General features: G+C 36.2%; 1 protein-coding gene and 1 long non-coding RNA gene across 15 annotated transcripts in view; one reads left to right on the top strand and one right to left on the bottom strand.

The window, feature by feature from the left end:
• The window catches only part of CFAP54 (cilia and flagella associated protein 54), a 297,940-nt gene that overhangs the window by 263,240 nt on the left and 13,297 nt on the right, over nt 1-21,403 (bottom strand). For 12 of the 13 annotated variants that reach the window (XR_012005901.1, XR_012005898.1, XR_012005899.1 and 9 more), the window contains exons 4-9: nt 18,287-18,458; nt 13,985-14,043; nt 8,586-8,729; nt 6,609-6,722; nt 6,384-6,485; nt 3,651-3,849 (exon numbers count right to left, since the gene is read on the bottom strand). Coding sequence is in view for 9 of the 13 variants with exons in the window: in XM_072773183.1 (XP_072629284.1) it covers nt 3,651-3,849; nt 6,384-6,485; nt 6,609-6,722; nt 8,586-8,729; nt 13,985-14,043; nt 18,287-18,458 (790 nt within the window). In the remaining 4 variants the exon portion in view is untranslated. The remainder of the gene's footprint in view (nt 1-3,650; nt 3,850-6,383; nt 6,486-6,608; nt 6,723-8,585; nt 8,730-13,984; nt 14,044-18,286; nt 18,459-21,403) is intronic. The other variant, XM_072773185.1, reaches the window with a different exon arrangement.
• LOC140602919 (uncharacterized) overlaps nt 6,142-21,403 on the top strand; it is a 47,524-nt gene continuing 32,262 nt past the window's right edge. Inside the window, exons 1-4 of one of the 2 annotated variants that reach the window (XR_012005902.1) lie at nt 6,142-6,210; nt 6,449-6,514; nt 13,275-13,355; nt 20,912-21,083. This is a non-coding gene — a long non-coding RNA (uncharacterized lncRNA). Of the gene's footprint in view, nt 6,325-6,448; nt 6,515-13,274; nt 13,356-20,911; nt 21,084-21,403 lie in introns of both variants that reach the window. The other variant, XR_012005903.1, reaches the window with a different exon arrangement.

The raw sequence follows: 21,403 nt of genomic DNA, 5'->3' as shown, positions 1-21,403 counted from the left end.
CGCACAACTTGGCTACATCTCAAGGTAATTATAGTGAGTGAAAAAACACACAGTCACCTAGTTTATGGCAAAAGAACATTATAGTCAATGGGGCAAGGAAGGTCTCTTCAATAAATGGTGCTGTGTCAAGTAGATATTATATGGAGATAAATAAATCTTGATCTCTGCCTTGTACCACAAAAACAAAATTTAGACCTAATGTGAAAGGCAAAATAACAAAGCTTCTAAGAGAAAACATTGGAATATATCTTTATGATATTACAATATGGAGATTCTTAAACATGACACAAAAATGGTTAACTATAAAGGATATATTGATAAACTGGACTACTTTAAAATTAAGAATTCCTCTTCCTTGACAGCTTAATTAGGAGAGTGAAAAAGCAAGCCACCAAGTGGGAAAAAATATTTGCAATACATATCTTCAACAAAGAACTTGCATCCAGAATCTATAAAGAATTCTGACAAACCAATAAGAAAAAGGCAAATAGCTCAACATAAAAATGGGCTAAAGGACACCTGGGTGTCTCAGTGGTTGAGCATCTGTCTTCGGCTCAGAGCATGAACCTGAGTCCAGGGATCAAGTCTCACATCGGGCTCCCCGCATGGAGCCTGCTTCTCCCACTGCCTGTGTCTCTGCCTCTCTCTCTGTGTCTAACATGAATAAATAAATAAAATTTTAAAAAAAGAAAGAAGAAAGAAAGAAAGAAAGAAAGAAAGAAAGAAAGAAAGAAAGAAAGAAAGAAAGAAAGAAAGAAAAAAGAAAGGAAGGAAGGAAGGAAGGAAGGAAGGAAGGAAGGAAGGAAGGAAAAAGAAAAGAAAAAAAAGAAAAGAAAAGAAAAAGAAAGAAAGGAAGGAAGGAAGGAAGGAAGGAAGGAAGGAAGGAAGGAAGGAAGGAAGGAAAGGAAGAAAAGAAAAATGGGCAAAAAATCTTGGTTCACAAACTGGCCCCCATACATGGAGGGCAAAGAGACCAAAAAAAAAAAAAGAGGCAGACCATTCAGATTGGTAGGTGGTAGTTTTAATAAACAAAGGAACGTATATACAAGGCTTGTCCATAGTTTCTTTTTTTTCCTAATATTTTATTTATTTATTCATGAGAGACACAGAGAGAGAAGCAGAGACACAGGCAGAGGGAGAAGCAGGCTCCATGCAGACAGCCTGACATGGGACTCGATTCCAGGTCTCCAGGATCACACCCTGGGCTGAAGGGCAGTGCTAAACCGCTGAGCCACTCGGGCTGCCCCTTGTCCATAGTTTCTATAGCATTTCTATACAAGACTCAACTGGGTTCAGTCACATATACCATACACATAGTCTCAATAATACTTACTCTCACAAAGCTACAGCCTTGAAACCACTAGTAGTACAATAGTAGGTAGGACATACATACCAAGGACAGGGTGGGGTGAGAGATGGGGAGTGTAAGGAGCCTCCAAATGCCTGGGTCCAGCTCAAGAACTAACTGCTGGTTATATTCTCTTGATGATCTCCTCCAACAAATCTAAACAGGCACTTTGCAAAATAGGATATCCAAATGATGAAGAAGTGTATGAAAAGGTGCCCAACTTCACTAGTCATCAGAAAAATGCATATTAAATCCATAATACTACTGAATTTACTGAATTCACACCAGAACAGACCAATGAAAAAGACAAATAAATCTAAGCGTCCAAATTTGAAGCAATTAGAACTCTCATAAAATGAGATACCACTTATAAATTAAATCGGTTAAAAAAATAATTTTGGAAGACAGTACCTGTTATAGCAAAATACACACATGCCCTATGCTGTATCAATTCCACAACAGAAATGCATAGCAGATGATGTTCACCACTTCTCTTTCAGTAATTTACAAAACAAGCTGACCAAAAATATCAGTAGGAATAGAGAAGATTTAACTACATATGATTTACAAACTTCACTAATCAACACACACAAAGTAATGTACCCAAAATGAAAGAATATATAGTCTTTTCAAGTATATACAGACTATTTACCAAAATTGACAAGTTAGGCCAAAAACCACATTTCAACAATTTTAACAGCTTCAAAGAATAGCAAATAGAATATGCTTTCTGGCCAAAATATAAGTAAGCTAGAGATCAATAACAAAAAGACAATTACCATTATCTCTCTGTTTTTTGATTTGTGACCCATTTATCAAAGAAAAAAATCACAATGGGAATTTGAAAATATTCTTAACTAAATGTTAATGAAGCTATGATAAATCAAAGTTTTAGGTACATAGCTACAGTTGAATTTAGAGAGAAATGTCTTAATATACATGTTACATAAAGATAAATCCTGAAAAATCCACGATCTAAGCTTCCAAGTCAATAAATTTTTAAAAATCATCAAAGTAAACCTAAGAGAGTAGAATAAGGGAAATAATAAAGAACAGAAACGAATAATACGGAAAGCAAATACACAACAGAGAGGATAAACACAAATATTGCTCATGGAAAAGACTAATGAAACTGGTAGACTCCTGATGAAATGGGAGAAAAAGGCAAGCTGACCACTATCAGGAATGAAAATGAGGAGCCCAGACACCTACCAATCTTATAAACATTAAGATCATAATGAGATATTATAAACAATTTTATGAAAATTTGAACATATTGTATCAAAAATAGAACTTTTTCAAGCAAAGTCCTATTTACCAAACTGATAGTAGGGTTTTTTTTTTTTTAATGAAAAGAAAGCCTAAATCATTTTCTATCTATGGGAAAATTTTAATCCATAGTTAAAAACCTTTCCACAATGAAAATTCCAGGTCCAAATGCTATCACCAGTAAATTTAATTGAATGTGAAGGAAGAAAAAACACCAATCTGACATGAAATCTTTCAAATAAGAGAGAAAGAGGGTATACTTCTCAACTTTTTAGATGAGGTCAATATGACCTTGAAAGCAAAACCTAAAAAGGAAAGGAAAACCTCTCATGAACAGAGAAGCAGAATATTAAACATTAGCAAATAAAATCAAATAATGTATCAAATGGATAACCCTTACCTCCACATTAGATCTCTTCCAAAAACTTAGGGTGGTTAAAAATTAGATAGGCAATCAATGTAACTTACCATATTAATAGAAATAAAATAGAAATCTATTTAATCAACTCGATAAATCCAGAAAAGGCTTTTGATGAAATTCAACAACTATTCAAGATTAAAAACAAATAAACAAAAGTCAGTAAACCAAGAGTAAAAGAAACTTCCTTAATCTGGAAAAAAAAAGTATCTAAAAAAATCCTTCAGCAAACACCAAAATTAACGATAAAATGTTGAAAGCTTTCCATGTAACATCATGAGACAAGGATATCTGCTATCACAACTTCCATTTCATGTTTTATTCAAGATCTTATCCAGTGTAATAAGCCAAGAAATGCAAGAAAAAAGATATTAAAATATTAAGGATTGGAAAAAAAGAAACAGAAGTCATCATTCACAGCCAAGATGATTATATACCTAAACAAATCCACAAGAAAATCTAATAAATTATTCAAATTATCAGTTGACTTTAACAAGATTGCTGAATTTAAGATCAATAAAAATTGGATATCAGTTTCTTATATGTTGGAGTAACACACTAAAATTTTTGTTTCTCATGTTCTACCATAAAATATTATTTTAACAAATTATTTACTTATTAAAAGTTCTTTTCCCGCCATAAACAGTTCTGAGACAACATCACGAATTTCTACTTCCTCTGTAGCAACAGGTCCAGTCTGTAGTGTACGCCTATTTGAATCAGAAAGAGCTTCTAAGACAGCCAGAAACCGGGATGAAGTACTATCAAACATCTCATCCAACAACCGTTCTGTGACAGTACGTGGCCACGGCAACTGGAATAAAAACAAAACAAAACAAAATTTTAAAAAACACAGTCCACTTCTTTAAGGTTCTATAGTATTTAATATTATAAGCAAAAGTAAGCAAGGCATGTTTCATCAATGCTAAAAGAGAGAGTGGTTGGCCTGTCAATGAGATGGCTACTTTTATAGTTTTCATTTTTGAGGTATCTCTCCAGACTCCATTAAAGTTTATGTCATATCGCCATTACATCAAAGACTTTGCTATTTCTTTATGTTTATGTTTCCAAGGCAGCATTAAAAGGCTGTTTATTACTGTCTTTTTATTTGGGCAACATCAATCTCCATATGCTTTGTGTTACCTTAATTACAGCCTTCAGGAACTGAGACTCAAGCTTTGGTTGCCTAGGAATCTCTCAAGAGTGCTTTTTAGATTCACAGACCAAATCTTGAAGTTCAGGGGGGGGGGGGGGGAGCACTTTGCATAAGTACCACAGGAAATTCTAATGTAGATGGCCCTCAAACCCAAATTTGAAACAATATTTTACAGTATAAATAACTGGTCTTATAGTCAACTAAAGAAGAGTTGACCGGATATATACTAATAAGCTAATGACTGTTGCAGCTCTGTATGAATTCCCAGCCACTCTGCTTTGTATCATCTCAGAATGACTTCCCCTCCTGCCTGTGACTTGCCTCAACACTATTATTCTAACAATTGATCTGTTCTCTGTATTTAGATTACCAGGAAATAAGAGAGGTAGCTCTGGTCAGCTTTTCTAGAATCCATGTGGAGTTAGAAGATGCCCATCCTATTCCCCATGATTCCCCTGCTTCTCTCCTTTTCTTGGAGCAAAGTCAGAAAGACAGAAAAACATAACAGGGTTATAATATAACATAACGACAGAAAAGCATAAACAGGGTTAAAGCTGCTTTGGATTATTTTTCCCCAAACACCAACTTCTCTACTCATTAGTTTCTATGCCTTTTCAATTCATAGGTTAACTGATACATTAAAAATCTCAATAAAACTCGAACTTCATGCCCTAGCCTCTCTTTATAAACAGAGGTAAGGGTTTCTTCTAAGATTTTTACCATAGGTTAAAACAGAGCTTTTAAAAATTATACTTATAAGCATAATAAACTTTCTAATAACTAGAAATATTCAAAATGAAATTATAAAAACCAAAAATTATAATTAAATTGTTTTTAGAAATATCATAAAAACTAGCAAAAAGTGAAACAATATTTATCAGAGCTGTAGATGAATACCAAGTAAAATATTTTAAAATATAAATATTTAAAATATCTATAAAAAAGATTAAAGGCAATAAAAAACAAATGGGCTGCCAAGCATGACAAGCAAAATATTAATGTCTATAAAAATAGTGAGCTCATTCAAATATATTTTAAAAACTAAAATCTCTAGCAGATAAATGGTCAAAAACTATGGATAATAAAATTCACAGAAAAAGGAAATAAAAAGAGTAAATACAAATATAAAGGAAAGTTGGATCAAAGAAATAGTTAAAATGACAAGTCATTTTATAAAAGCTGAATTATCAAAAAAAAAAATCAAGAGGGGCACCTGAGGTGGCTCAGTCAGTTAACCATCTGACTCTTGATTTAGGCTCAGGTCATGAACTCTGGGTCTTGAGATCAAACCCTGGGTTGGGCTCTGTGCTCAATGTGGCGTCTGCTCTAGATTCCCTCTTCTGTTCCTTCTGTGCCTTCCATGCTCACTCACTCTTTCTCTCCCATTCTCCCAAATTAATTAATTAATTTGGGAATATATATCAAGAGAATAGAAGCACTTACATCCTTTGATTCAAATCCTACACCTTGAATTTTGCCCACAGGAAATTAAAAAAATAATAATGTATCGAAGATGTTGATTACTTCAAGTTTTGACATGTGAGAAGAGACTGCTGTCCCTTTCATGCTGGGCATTATTGCCTGCCCAAGATTCTCCAGAGCTTTCTTAAATCCCCTACAGCAGAACGACCAGCAGTTTTCAAAATGAGGGCTTCTCCTCAACCTGGCCCTGAGCAGCATTCATGAGCAGAGCCCCCTGTTAACTAACTCTAATAACTATGATGCCAGTGGGAAATAAATGGTTGTTTTAAGCCACTAAGATAGGGGGGTTGTTTTTGATATGGTGTAGCTTAGTTCCTAAACACTCCCAAGGGTGAAGTCTTAAGCTGAGGAAAAAAGGTGCTCTCCACCTTCTCTCTAACCTCAAAGTTAGAGGTTGAGGTTACCTCAGCTGAGCTAACACCAAGCAGTCAAAGACAAAGGCCTCTGTGACACCACTCAAAGTTTGCATTTCAATCTTTCCCAGGCTCCTCTTCTGCATCTTGTCCTTAAAAGTCACAAAACTCGGACTGTGGGAAGGTACAAAAGCTTTAAGTAAGGGATGAAGTGAGGCTATGTCCAAAGTGGGAAGGCATTCCTCTATTTGTCATTGGTGCAGAGAACAGGGGACAGGATTTGGCTTCAAAGATAGAGGTGTGATACAAACATACTGCAAGAAGAGTCTGAACAAGAGAAGACGTTTTTAGACTTACAGTTTGAGCTTCCCTCAAGTTAATTCTTATCTTTGGTCTAAAGAAACTTTTGTTTTTTCTTCTAGACTCAAATACTCCTCTTTTGAAGATCATTACTGCCATCTGTCTCAAAAAAAAGAATTATATATGAGGTAACAACGGGATGCACTTCTCGAGCACTAATATTAAGTACTTAATCAACTATATAGTGCAGTAAATTTCTTTTATTTCATGAAATTTTTATACCTTTATTGTGGCCTCTCTATAATATCTTCTGGATTCTTCCTGTGATTTTGAGGAACTCATTAATTCCAGTTGCCTTAACTCATCAATTTTAGCTAAAGCACGACGAGCAAATGCCTATATGCGATTAAAATAAATTTAATTCATAAGTGAGAGTTATAGTGATTAAAAATATATCAAGACAGTATGTTTTATTCTCCCAGAATTTGATTTAATTGGTGAGTTAAACTCTAGATTGATGCTAACTCCGTATAACACTATAACTATCCCATCAATCATTTCCTACAAGCATCCCAGAAGTCTGAAGGTCTAAAGTTAATAAACTGTCAGATATGCTAATTTTATGAATCAAGAAAATTTTTAAAAAGTATGAAAAGCCAAAATCTGTAGCTTCATATAAATTATCATATCTCTGGCATTATGAGCAGGAGCGTGCGCATGCACACTCACACACACACACACCCCCCTCCTCAAAATCCTGACCTTCTAACTAAAACAGGCTATATTATTTAGTCAGCTGTCCACTAAATTGTGAAGTTCTTAAAGGTTCTTATTTATTTTTATATCTCTAGTACCCAGTATATAGGAAGTATTTACTAATATCTGAGGACAAAACGAAGGAAGAAGGCAGTACTGCTTATTTAATCAGATCACATTATTATGATTCTCTATAGTTCAATTTATAGAATTCATTTTACCATTTCTTTTTTTTTTAGATTTTATTTATTTATTCATGAGAGACAGAGAGAGAGAGAGAGAGAGGCAGAGACACAGGCAGAGGGAGAAGCAGGCTCCATGCAGGAAGCCTGATGTGGGACTCAGTCCCAGGACTCCAAGATCACACCCTGGGCCGAAGGCAGGCGCCAAACTGCTGAGCCACCCAGGCTTCCCTCATTTTACCATTTCTTTGAAATATTTCATCTATAATTTATCATTTTTTATGAAGATGCTTCTAGACATAACATACATGAAGGGTTAAATTTCCCAATAAGGAAGAATTCCAACAGGAATCAAATAGTCAAAACTGTGTATACCATTTTAATAGCTACAGAAATATGCCAACTAACTGTACATGCATGGTGAGTAGTTTTTAGAATGTATCTTGGGCTAGAAAATGTACCCACAAGGGCTATATTAGGCTATATAGGATGAGCTACTACCATCCAATCCTTCAGAATTAATTTGGGCAGAAAACACTAAATGTAAAAAAGCCATTAACTAGCCAGATGGCTGTGAACAGGATATGAAAAGAAGATTTGTACAGCTGTGAAGGCTCTGTCCTGCATAAGGCTACAGCCAAGAGGTTGAGTAAGGGCCAAAATCCAGCCCCCCACTGCACTCAACAGACCACGCACACTGGTACAGGGATGTGCTGGCCTAAAGGAAGGGGCGCCTACTTCTAATACTCACCAAGCCCTCATCTATTGACAAGCCAGGTACCATGTGCTGTAGAAAGGATGTCTTTTTTCATCTACACAGAGGTACCATATAGGCCAATAGGTACTCCTAACAGATAAGTTACATTCCAAGTATTCGGTCTAAAAGATATACAGGAAAAGAAAGAAAAACAAGAGATAGAGTGTATTAAACAAATGGTAGCTGGAAGCAGAGAAAAGCAAAACAAATGGACTGTAGGGTTATATAAATATAAAATATAAAACTAAATAGGGAAGGAAAGTGACTTGTATACAAGAATCCAATGAGGAAGGTAGGATAGCCAAAATCTTATTCAGAAAGGGGACAAAGAAGGTGAATGTGAACAGAGAATAAAGGAGAGAGCAGAATGCAGAGCCCAAGGTTCAACACAAGGGAGAAGCCAAGCACATTTCTGCAACTAAACCCTGGCCAGGACTTTTATCTTTGCTCCAATGCAATTCTTTGGATTCTGTCTGTGTTTGTGTTGCTGGGCATCTGAAGAACAAAATGCTGAGTAGCTCATATTTTTAAATATTGGAATCCTGAGATTGAAAAGTGGCCTACCTCTCCATGAATGCCAGCTTGGGAGTCATAGTAGCACTGGCAGACGGCAGTGTAAAGAGTAGCTCTCCACGTCAGGTACCTGACAGACAGGAGTGGCACCGAGAACTCCATACACATACTGGCCCACAGGAGGTATTCTAAGGCCTGAGGAAAAAGGAGCACACTCGAATGTATTTTCATTTTAAGCTAACCATGCTGATTTCTATCCAATATAATCAAATTATAAGTTGTGAGTATGGTTGCTGACTGCTTAAACCCAAAAGACCATAAACAGTGAGGCAAGAAAAAAATAAGCATTTAAAAAGTAAAGGAATAATTTAAAGAACTCAAAATTTTCAAGTTAACTATTTTAGAATGTCTTCCTTCTTAGCTCCTAAAGTGCCATGAACTCGACTCGTTTTTATTAATATCTGTCAAGTGTCAACAGCAGTGTAGGAGGTAATTTACATACATGTTTATATCTCTATATACTTACATTCCATCCAATTCCATTAATATGCTCATGTGTGCAGTTCCAAAGTGAGACTGCAGTCTCTTTGAAAATAAGAATCTTATTACTTTGTTACTTACCTTGTTACTCCATCACCAGCACCTAGAAGAGTACCAGGTTCATAGCAGATATCCCCAAGTGCTATTAATTGAATTCAGTAGAAACCTTAAAGTCGGCAGAACCAACAACATAGGAGAGCTAACAAGTATTTGAGATTCTCAAGAAAATAACGATAATAAATTTGGACAACAGAATAAAGTCCTTCTTCTGGTAACAAATTCGGCCTTCAATAATTGAGTAAGTAATTAAGGAAAAATATGTCTAAAATAGTCAAGTCTTGAAATGACTGAAATCCATTGACTGTCTGATTTTCATTAAAAAGCTCCAGTTAATGGTACTAATGTGGAACTGTGTCAAGTAGCCATAGAATCAGAGGGCTGAAAGTCAATCTAATTTCATCCCCTCCAGTATCACCAGCACCACAACCAGATGTCCTATACCTTCCCTGTCCAAGCGTTCTCATATCTAGTGACAAGGAACATGCCACATGGTGTCGGAAGGCGATTCTAAAACATGAAAAGTGTTTCCTATATCTGAAATGAAATTCACCTCGATATACTTCCAGTGCATTGGTTCTGGTCATGCCTTCTGGAACAGCATAAAACCGCCCCAAGTCCACTCCCAGGTTACAGCCTTCCATGAATTAGAAAACACCTATGTATCCTGTTTTCTCCCCCATCTCTCTCTCCAGGGCAAATATCCCTGGGCGCTTTTGTATCTCCTAGGCCTGCACTTCCTTTCTCCATCATGGCTAGTCTCCTGTGGCTTTGCTCCAGGTTGCCAAAGACCTTTACAGTGCATGACTTCTCCACAGTAAAATGAATACTACATCTCTACTAAGTGGGCCCGGGGTTGCTTTCTTGTTGTTTTTGTTATTGTCATTGTTGTTTGCCAACCTTGCCACATTGTGAACTGAGGTGGAATTAACAGTCACCCAAACGAGTTTTCTCACATTTGCTGCACTAAAATTCTATTGTGGATTTTTGCATATGGACTGTTGTGGTTTGTGGGGATATGGGATCGAACCATGCATAAATTTTCTCCCTTTAAATTCACATATCTTTTCAAAACCCCTTGGGATCCCTAATATTAGAAATTTCACATTTCAAAATAAAAATAGCTTCAGTCACCAACTGCTACCATTATATTTGGGTTCACACTCAGACTTAGAATAAAAGACCCCAACAACATATCTTAGTGCCAGAAGGGACCGTCTAAGAGGTTGAACTGCTAGTAAGCAACAGAGCTGGGGATAGAATTCAGGTCTTTGGACTCCCAAATACAGCTGCGATCTATCCACTATGTGGGGCAGCCTTGACAAAGGGGGAGTTCTGAAAACCCATCATCCTACTTGGGGTTCTGGAAAAGTGTCAGGTTTAAAAATGAAAAGCCATTTCTAAAACAAAACAAAAAATAAAACAAATCTTAATTTGCAGACTTTTTTCTTGCCCCTAAAAGCTAGGAAGAACAATTTCTATTAATAAAAAAAAGTTGATGTGCTTTCAGCAAACTGTTCTCTTCATAGGGGAAAAAAAATGTGAAAAACCAAGTTATAAGAACCCTGCAAGGGCATGGCTCAGGTGTTGCATAGGAAAAACACACACGATTAATCAGCTCAGCCACAGGATGGCACTGCAGCATCATTTATGTCAGTGTGTAGCACTGGATGCAAACAACACTAAGAAACATTTCAAAGTGGGATTTGAAGTCTACATAATGGTACGTGGAATAATTTGACAATAATAATAATAAAAATGGTACATGGAATAATTTGACAATAATAATAATTTTCATGCTACAAAATTTTACCAAACCATTTCAGTTCTGTAGCAAAAGGGAACAAAAATCAACTTTTTTAGAATGAGTAGATATTCTGTTTGCTGAGTACCATAGAGTTTTAAATGCTTCAGATTAACCTTAACTACAGATTAAACCTTAAAGGAGGGACACCTGGTGGCTCTGTGGTTGAGCGTCTGCCTTTGGTGCCAGTTGTGATCCCAGGGTCCGGGGAGCCTGCTTCTCCCTCTGCCTGTTTCTCTGCCTCTCTCTGTGTCTCTCATGAATAAATAAAATCTTTAAAATAAAAAAAAAACTTAAGAATTAAATTATAAATAAATAAATAAATACTATAAGTGAAAGCCATGTTGTTAGATGTCTTTAGGGAAAGAGGCTTCATAAATCTGTCCTCCCTCCATTCCGTAAGGTTATACTGGTGACCTGTCTGAGCACAAAGGTAAGTGTTTCCTCTAGAGAAAAATCCCTGGTCAGTTCGGGTCTTCAGAATATCTTCAGGAATACACACTTCATGTCAAAAACTATTAATCCACCTACATGGGTCCTCCATTTGAGTGGGTGAACCAAAATAGGATGGGTCATGATAGGATTAAACATAGTCAACAGACATGCATTACTCTAATGGTGTTGCGAGGCAGTATACTGCGGCACTGGCCTCAGTTACACTTCTCTGTGAGACATTGAGCTTCAGCTTCCTCATCTTTAAGATAAAGGTAATAGTAGCACCTTTCTCAAAGTGGTGGCATGAGGCTTATATGAGATAATATGTGAAGAAAGTGCTTAGCAGCATACCTGATAAATGGTAGGCATTCATTCAACAAATTATGAAGATGATGGTGGTGCCCACATCATAAGATGGTACTGAACATTATATATGCAAAGCCTGTTACACAATAGCCAATTCATAGTAAGGAATCAATAATATCAACAATGAGGTAGCCATCATGTCTAGAGCCGACAGGAATAGGAGTTTAGATTACTCTAGGATGATACCACGAAAAGCCCGAGGATCCCATGTCTGTTTCTCTTTCTGTTGTAAGCTACAACAGATTCAAACTCTAAAACTGCTACAGAATCATGATCCCTCTGGGTGCCTACGTGGCTCAGTGGTTGAGCGTCTGTCTTTGGTTCAAGTCGTGATCCTGGGGTCCTGGGAGAGAGTCCCGTATGGTGCTCCCCACTGGGAGCCTGCTTCTCCTTCTGCCTGTGTCTCTGCCTCTCTCTGTTTCTCATGAATAAATAAATAAAATATTTTTTAAAAAGAGAGAGAATCAGGATCCCTCATACCCAGAAGTACTCAGATGTGGCTGGACCTCCAAGGGCTTTTCCTCATTAAATGGACCCATCAAGTTCATTTATAGCCTCAGCTCAGGAATCAACTCACTGACTGAGGGAATTTCTGAGTGAAAATTATCAATTTCCTTGAAACTTATTATAGTGAACAAACTGAAAGAATCTCATTCCAATCTTTAAATGCCAACTGCACCCACCACCCCAAAAATTCTTGCATCTCTCACTCCCTACATTCCTATCCCATAAGACTGGGACTATAGAACTATCCTCCTCAGTCTTTATTTTGTCAGACAAAAGCTCAAATTCAATAGAAGGGAGAGGACAAGTCTTACATAGGATCTAAATAAGAAATTATTTTAAAATAACTATCACATTAAACTAAAATTCTCTCAGCATTAACAAGTACAAACACTAACAGTTACATTTTGACACAGATATCTCTGCCCTTCAAGACTTTGGCAGACAAATGCTGTAACAGACCAAACTATGATGACTCTGTGCAGCAGTATTTGTTGCTACAGCAAGTGCAATAGGAGTATGCAAATTATCTTTAGGAAATCATCTGGAACTGAATGTAGAATTGTTGGAATAGTGTGTAGGCCAGATTTACATTATTCATGAGACAGTCTCCCCTCATTTTAATTTACATTCAAAACACTGGCACAGAGCTTGCTCAAGTCACTGTCAGTAATAGAGCCTTTAAATTTGAGGAACAAAACAGAGAGAGAACACATAATTAATGTTATGCATTGAGCATGCAAGTACCTTTGCTTCCATTTCTATTTCCTTTTTTTTTTTTTTTCCATTTCTATTTCTTAAGCATTGTCAAATTTTAGGATACTTGGCTATATCTTGAAGAAATAAAAAAAAAAGTATCTGCACTGTTAGAATATTCAGCATAAGGTTTTGCATGCATTAAAGAAATATAAAGTAATAATGTTTCAGACACCAGAAACAATTCAAGCATGGTCTCAGTGGGAGTGTATTCTCCATTCTTGGCCTATATTCCAATGACTGGACATTGACACAGGGAATAAATATGTCTCCTACAGACAGAAGTGCTACCCACATTGAAGGGAAGTCAATAGAAGTGTCAGCCACTTCATCAAGCTAAAACTGAGCAGTAAGTACCAGTAAGTACAGATCTTATTATAAAACAAAGGCCCTTTACCCTCAGCTCATAACTGGGACAGTGTTTAGGTAGATATTCACCCAACAAGCATATGGGCCATTAAAAAGGTCCAAGCTGTTCAAAGAAAATGAAGTCCAAACTTCATAGCATATATAAATAGAATAACCATATTTTATCACCCAAACCAGAATACTTTAAAGAGCAAAAAGGAGTACTATTAATAATTACTCTAGGACAACGGACATAAACCAGAACTGTCCTGGCAAGCCAGGATGGATGGTCACCCTACCTAAAGATATAGTTACCAGAGGGATGTTTAGTATCAAGTTGACAAGTAATGACTAATCTGGGAGACTGAGGGACACTGGAGATTACCTATCAATTTTAGGAATTTGTTTTTTTTTTTCATTAATACTTTATTGTCTTTTTTTAGATTTTTATTTTCACAGATGATCATGTTAAAACAAAAGAACAGGAAAACTATATGACAAATATTTATTAAATACTGCTATATGATTCAATAATTTTGTTGAGCACTCAAATGTGCTAACAAAAGTCTTGAGAAAAAAAAAAAAGTCTTGAGAAGAACAGGAAATACGGGGTAAGATATTTTGTCAGTAAATTTCATACCTTGGAAGACTGACCTATGACCATCAGTTTTCTGCAAATGGTGTAAATGTAAATGGTACCTAAAGAAAGAAAAAGATTGTTAACATGTTTTACAGTTACATAATGGGAAATTTTATATTCTAATTTCTATAGTTTAAGTCTGTAGTTCCTAAAACAAGTGCTATTATCTTATGAAAAAGTCTGGTAATGGTTATTAGAGAGTTAGTTATAATCATTACAATTTTTTTGTAACTTGCAGCCAAATAATTTAAAAAACTAATTAGAGGGATCCCTGGGTGGCTCAGTGGTTTATCGCTGCCTTCGGCCGAGGGTGTGATCCTGGAGTCCTGGGATCGAGTCCCACGTCGGGCTCCCTGCATGGAGCCTGCTTCTCCCTCTGCCTGTGTCTCTGCCTCTCTCTCTCTCTCTCTCTCTGTGTCTCTCATGAATAAATAAAATCTTTAAATAAATAAATAAAATAAAAAACTAATTTGACCATATTTTAAGTAAGTTGACATAGGAAATCTTCTATCCCCATGTGAAAGGCAGTTTAAGTTCTGAAATATATTGAACAAAATAATATTTTAGTAGCATAATTTATGTACCCTGTGCTTTTATTAATTCATACAAAATGCTATTAGTGCCTATGGTTTCTTTATGATTGAAAAACTAAAGATTTATCTCCAATAATATTAGAATACATATTTATCAAAATGGCACAATACTAAACAAGGAAATTCATGATAATTTAAAAATCAAAATGTATAATAGGTTGCATTTTATTTATTTGCAGTCTCATAATATTTACTCCTTTATTAAATTATGTCCTATAAGCACTCTAGTGAAAAACGGCATTTCCAGTTCTTATTAAAGACCATTCAAGTATGAATTTTTTTTTTTTTTTTGGTCAGGCCATTAATTAAATGAAAACATAAGGCTAAAAAAAAATAAAAATAAAAATAAATTTAAAAAAAAACCATAAGGCTAAAAAACTGGCAGAGATGGAGGTAGGGGTGGGGAAAAACATCACCAGACAACTCTCTCTATATATAAAGGACATTATCATACTATAAACATACCCCAAAGATGGTAACATGCCTTAAAAATCATGTAATTATAATGACAAGTAGTCTAAATATTTTCTATAAAATATGTGATCTAAAATTCATAACCATCCAAATTCAACAATTACAAATCCGTGTTCACACTTAAACTTTAAAAGCTTCTGAGAAAACAGCATCTGCTCCAAAATACACATCATTTGATTAAAATACACTTGTAAGCATGGCATACTAAACATTAATTACATAAGTGACAAAAAAATATCAAATAAACTTTTAAACTACAGCAACATAAACTTTATAGAGAATGCCATAGGTCCTTAACATTCAAGGACTCAGCCTTCTTAGTGTGACTGCCCCCACGACATGGCATTAGTTATTTCACATAAGATTTACTGAGGAAGAAACCACTTGGCTAGTAACAGCTCAAATCCAGTGTTCTTACCTCAACTAGGCTTCATTGACCTCTGCTCTTAATCTTTAAAAATGAAATTGTCTGTGTTTCTTTATTTTAAAAGTCACCAAGTAAGGATACCCACAGCAAACTCATGCCTCCCTGCAGAACACGTGATTCAGGTGTTAGCCAGGAGTCTGTATAAACATGTCAGTAATGGGAACTGGGGAATTTCAGAAGACCTCAGAAGACTGCCCTCAAGAATGACAAGGGCCCTCTGTATTTTTAAAATAAGATTTAACCTTTCCAGACCTAGTATGTCCTAACTATACCTGAATCCTCCTTTGATGGTTCAAATTTCCACAGCAGAAGCCTGATAGAGAGTAAATGACATAAAATGGAACACAGACTAAATCTTTACAATCTCAGGATGTCTCTGAAAATTTGTTTTATTTTTAACCAAATCCCTAATACGGAGTTTATTGCCTTGTGTGTGACTCCTTTTTATCCAAGATGGCCACCACCAAAATAATCCGGCTATGTGAGGGTTGAAATGAGTCAGGATTGGGTTGGTTGTGAAGTAAGGTATTATGCAATAGTCACACATCCAGTTTGAGTTTGCAAAAGAACCAAAATCAGTTAACTATCTTAAGAAACCAAGAGTGTGTATGTGTAATAGTCAATTAAAAGTAAAGAGAATCAGTATTAATGTCTAATAGAAAAGGTAAATGTATTTTGATAAACTGACTGCAGGCCAATTTATTTTTCATTACTTTAACTCCAAACTTTTAAAACTACAAGGTTTTTGCACTTGTTAATCCCCCAGTTGGAATGCCCATCCCTCCAAATATCCAGACGTCTCAGTCGGGTGTTTACTCAAATGTCATCTCAGTGACGCCTTCCCTGACCATTGTTTAAAATAGCAGCCCCCCCCCCAAAAAAATAGCAGCCCAGCCCCAACCCAACCTCTGCTCTCCCTATCCCCTTCTTAGCTTTGTTTTTCTCCATAGTACTCATCACTACCTGGCACACCATTTAATTTTGATTTGTTTATCATCTCCCTGAAGCATTATGTAAGCATGAGGACAGAGTTTTTGTCTATTGTCCACTCCTACTCCTATGTCCCTAGCACTTAGAACAATGTCTGGTACTTAATAACTTTGAGGTGAGTTCATTAAAACAGGGACACTAATTAGCAAAACTAAGTATATGTATCTCCCACAACCCAGCAATCCTAATCCTGGACATAAATCCCGGAAAACTCTAACACAGGTTTGTAAAAGGACGTGTGCAAGGATATTCACTGCAGAATTATTTGTGCAACTATAGAGGTAGGGCAAACCAGGTGCCCACCTTGAAGGCTGTAGGGATATCTGGAATACAATTCAACAGGCAGAATTTAATGAACTAGATTTACATATAGGAACCTGGTTTGGCTCCAAAACTATGTTATTGAGTGAAAAAATATTTAGGAAACAGAACAAAATCCAGAGCATGATACCATATGTATATAAAAAAGCACACACCAAATAAAGGCATCTAGAAGACACAGAAATTGTTGTTTTGTTTTGTTTTTAGAATATTAGGATTATTTGCATGTGATCTTAAAAAGACTGCAGACAAGGAATTACATTGCATCATTTCCACCTCTCGAGTAGGACCCAACCCTCAGGCCCACCACTCTGTCTTGAGCACAGAACCTCTGGTCCTGCTCAGTCCCTGCCAGGATATGTAAACAACTCAGGGGGAAGGAAGGTAATAGCTATTCAGGGAATCACAGATCTTCTTGAAGACCATCAGGCACAAAAGCTTAACAGTCACTGGACTGAAAATTTCTTCCAAAATCGGACTCATCTCTGGCAGCAAATGTAAGGTCCAGTTTCAATCAAAATGTCAAAAAAAAAAATTATTTGGGGAGGAAGAAGAAGGAAAAGGCTAGGAAACATACTTTCAGTTGCCATGGATGAGGAAAAATCCAATACATTTTCTTTTAAGTGATTTTGCCCTGGTCTTACACACATAGAATACACTGTCATTTTTCTTTTAAGAAATTATCCAGAGATCAATAAAGCAGGTGACTGACGGTAACTTTAAAAATAATTTAAATTGAATTTAAATGGTAACTCCTTAAAGAGAAAAGCAGATGCTATATTTTGATAGATAAGACTCTTTACCAAGACCAATATAATGTATATATGTGTATCTATACAATGTAGATATGTATATAAATCCACTATACACACACATACACATACATTCTCAGAGCTCCTCACTCAAAAGCAAGTAGGAGAAGGTTGATATGTAGAAAGCAATAGTCACGGGACTAGGTATTTGAGCAAAAGACCAATAAATGGATGATGCTTAGAACTAATCTAACCTGCAGTGGTCCTTTGATCCTTCTCCATTTATATTTACTTATTAACCATGGCCCCCACTTCTATACACCTGAAACTGACTATCCCCACAGCCTCTGACCCTCCCTTGAGCAGAAAATTCAAAGACATGCTTTTTAAGTCCCTGCTTATAAGGATAAACTAAAATGCAACAAAAATATAAAAAGACAAAAACAAAAACTTCATAATCATCACCATTTTAATATATTATAAGAAATTTTTTAGAATTTGGATACATAATTTTTTGTCGTTTTTATTTTTATTTAAATTCTAGTTAACATATAGTATAATATTAGTTTCAGGAGTAGAATTTAGTGATTCATCACTTATATATAACACCCAGTGCTCAAAACAAGGGCCCTCCTTAATATCCATCGCCCATTTAACCAAGTTAACCAATCAAATTATGATCAAATTTGGCATTTAAATAACTTTCTGAAAGTCATGATAAAAAATAGAAGACATTGACATATACCATTGAAGATAATCCAGCAAAGATGCTCCTGGGGCAAAGCCACCTGCATGATGAGTCTTAAAGAGGACAAAATATGCAGACACTGGGTCACAGAATCTTTATTCTGCAGGTTCACATCATTGTCACAGACCAGCTCATAGTTGCAAATATTTTTGCCACTTAAAGCATGAAACTGAAACACAGGGAAAATATAAATAGGAATATAAATAAGGTTTATGCAACTTAGAAAAGTATTTCTTAAAATGTGAAACAGCAAAACAGAAATGATTCTGCTTAAATAAATTATATAGTACTATAGACTGAATGTTTGAATTCTTCCCCCTCCACACACACACACACATTTTCTACACTGAAACCTAACACCTAGCGTGATGGTATTTGGATAATGGGGTAATTTGGATTTGGATTATCCATTTGGATAATGGATAATTTCGGGAGAGGCTGTCACAAAGGTGGAGCTTTCATGAACAGGATTAGTACCCTTATAAAAGAGACCCCAAGGAGCTCCCTACTGCCTTCTGCCTTATGAGGACGCAGAGAGAAGACAGACATCCATGAATCAGGAAGTGGGCCCTCACCAGACACCAAATCTTCTAGCACCTTAACGTAGTGGTTGCTAGCCTCCAGAACTAAGAGAAATAAATGTTATATAAATAAATAAATAAATAAATAAATAAATAAATAAATAAATAAATAAATGTATGTTATTTAGACCATCCAGTCTATGAATTTTTGTTATAACAGCCTTCAAGGACTAAGACATATAGAAAGAAATGTGGTAAAACAAGTTTCTTCAAAGCTTCCATTTAGTCAAGCTTACTTGTCCTTAGTCATAAAAACTTCAAAAGTCAAAAAAGGTACAAAATTCTATTTCCAAGAACATAGAATTGAATCACATTTTGTGATTCTTCACAGCATTTTAACTTATTAATTTGGATGCAACTGTTACCATTTACACAATTCATTCAGCAATTGTTTGTTGCGTACCTCTATTTGCCTCTTAAAGCAACAGGGACTCAAGGTCGAAGACATGGTTCCTGCTCTTGGCAGAAGGAAAAGCATTCTAGGCACATGCAATGTTAGGAATGCTTAAAGTGGTTGCTGTGGTCACTGAATTGAAAGTCTTTTATAAGGTTGGGTTAAAAAGCTTAAAATAAAGAGATTAGGCATGCCTGGCTGGCTCAGTTAGAAGAGCATTCAATTTTTGATCTTGGAAGTTTATGAGTTTGAGCCCCATGTTGGGTGTAGAAATTACTACAAAAAAATAAATAAACTTTGGGGCACCTGGCTGGCTCAGATGGTGAAGCATGCCACTCTTGATCTCAGGGCCATTGAGTTTGAGCCCCACGTTGGTGTAGAGATTACTTAAAAATAAAATCTTCAAAAAAAAAAAAAAAAAGAGCAATTAAGCTATTAAGGTAGTCCCTGGTCAGAACATGGAGTGTATTCCACATCATTCCAAGGAATATGGACTTTAGCCAAAAGGCAGTGGAATAAAATGATTTGATTTATAGTTTAGAAGTTTAGAAGTTAATCCTGACAAATTGTGCAAGATAAAAAGCAGAGGATGGGGCACAAAGCTACAAGCAGAGAGGCTAGGAAAAATCAAAGGCCTTTGAGGTAGTCCAGAGATAACAGTCCTGACATGGGTGCTGGGATCAGGGATGAAGAGAAAGTGATTGATTGATTGATTGATTTGAGAGCACGCATGTTCACAGTGGGTGGGGGAGGGGCAGAAAGAGAGGGAGAGAGAATCCCAAGCAGAACCCCAAGTGCAGAGCCTGACATAGGGTTTGATCCCAGGACTGGAGACCAAGACTGCAGCCAGAACAGAGTCAGATGCCCAACTGACTACATCACCCAGACACCCCAAAAAAAGGAAAGATTTAAGTTTTGTCTCAAGATTTAAGTTTTATCTGACTCAATAGGATTTAATATTTTTTTAAGATTTTATTTTTTTGAGAGAGAGAGAAAGTGAATGAGAGAGAGAAAAAAAACATGAGTGGGGGGAGGGGCAAAAAGAGAAGCTGACTCCTCCCTCATCAGGGAGCCCAATGCAAGGCTCTGATCCCAGGATCCTGGGATCACGACCTTAGCAAAAGGTGGATGCTTAACCAACGGAGCCACTCAGGTGCCCAAGATTCAAGAGGATTTAGATGTGGGAGGTAAGAGAGAGAAAACAGTATACAGTGATTTCCTCCTTGGGGGAGTGGCTCGTGCCAATTATGGAGGAAGAGGAATGAGTTAAGTTTAGGATATGTGGAGTTTGAGATGTTCATGACATAAATCTCAGAAGAGAGATTTTGGCTAGAGAATCATCACTACTGCTAAACGTGTGGAAGTGCACACACAATAATACAAATGGGCCTTCCTCTACCACATGAGATTTCCCACTAGGATACATATATACTATTTCTAGCCATTATATAACTAGTTTCACAGAAAAAAAGAGATTTATTGACTGCATGTACATGTTGGAATAGTTATCTTCAAAATGTTCTCTCTCTTAGAAGCCAATAGTGAAACCTCATATTTTTTGAGTGTCAGGCCCTATTCTAACTCTTTTATTATCTCGCCAAACCTAATACAATTCTTTGAGTTCTTATTGTTATTTCTGTTTTACAGATGAGGAAACTAAAACACAAAGAAATTACATTACTTCTCCAGGATCCCATCATTAGGAAGTGCACAGCAGATCTTTGAACCCAGGCAGGCTGGCTCTAGAGACTAAATTCTTACCAACCCCACCATAATGCCTCCCTACAGTACATACAAGGGGGATCATTAAAGAACATGAGTAAGTATCTTTGCACAAAAATATCTTGACAGTAAATTTTACATTATTATTGCTTCATCTATGATTTTTATGTATTTAACTCCAAAATCTATTTCTCTAACAAAATTTCTCAAGACCTCTAAGTTTATTGTCCAGCTCTTACTGGACTACATTTTCAATCCATTCATTCTCTTACTCACTTATTTTTATAGACATTTATTGAGAAACAGTGTGCCAGAACCTCAAACTTAGCATGTAAGAAAAAAAAAAAACCAAAGTCTTCACAGATTTCTCATGCCTTTCATGACGGTCCTCCTGGCACACTCTTCCATTGGCTTCAT

Source organism: Canis lupus, chromosome 13 (assembly GCF_048164855.1).
Source record: "Canis lupus baileyi chromosome 13, mCanLup2.hap1, whole genome shotgun sequence".
NCBI classification, from domain to species: Eukaryota; Metazoa; Chordata; class Mammalia; order Carnivora; family Canidae; genus Canis; species Canis lupus.
The sequence above is the reverse complement of the archived record's forward strand: the minus strand, read 5'-3'. Positions and strand labels throughout refer to the sequence as shown.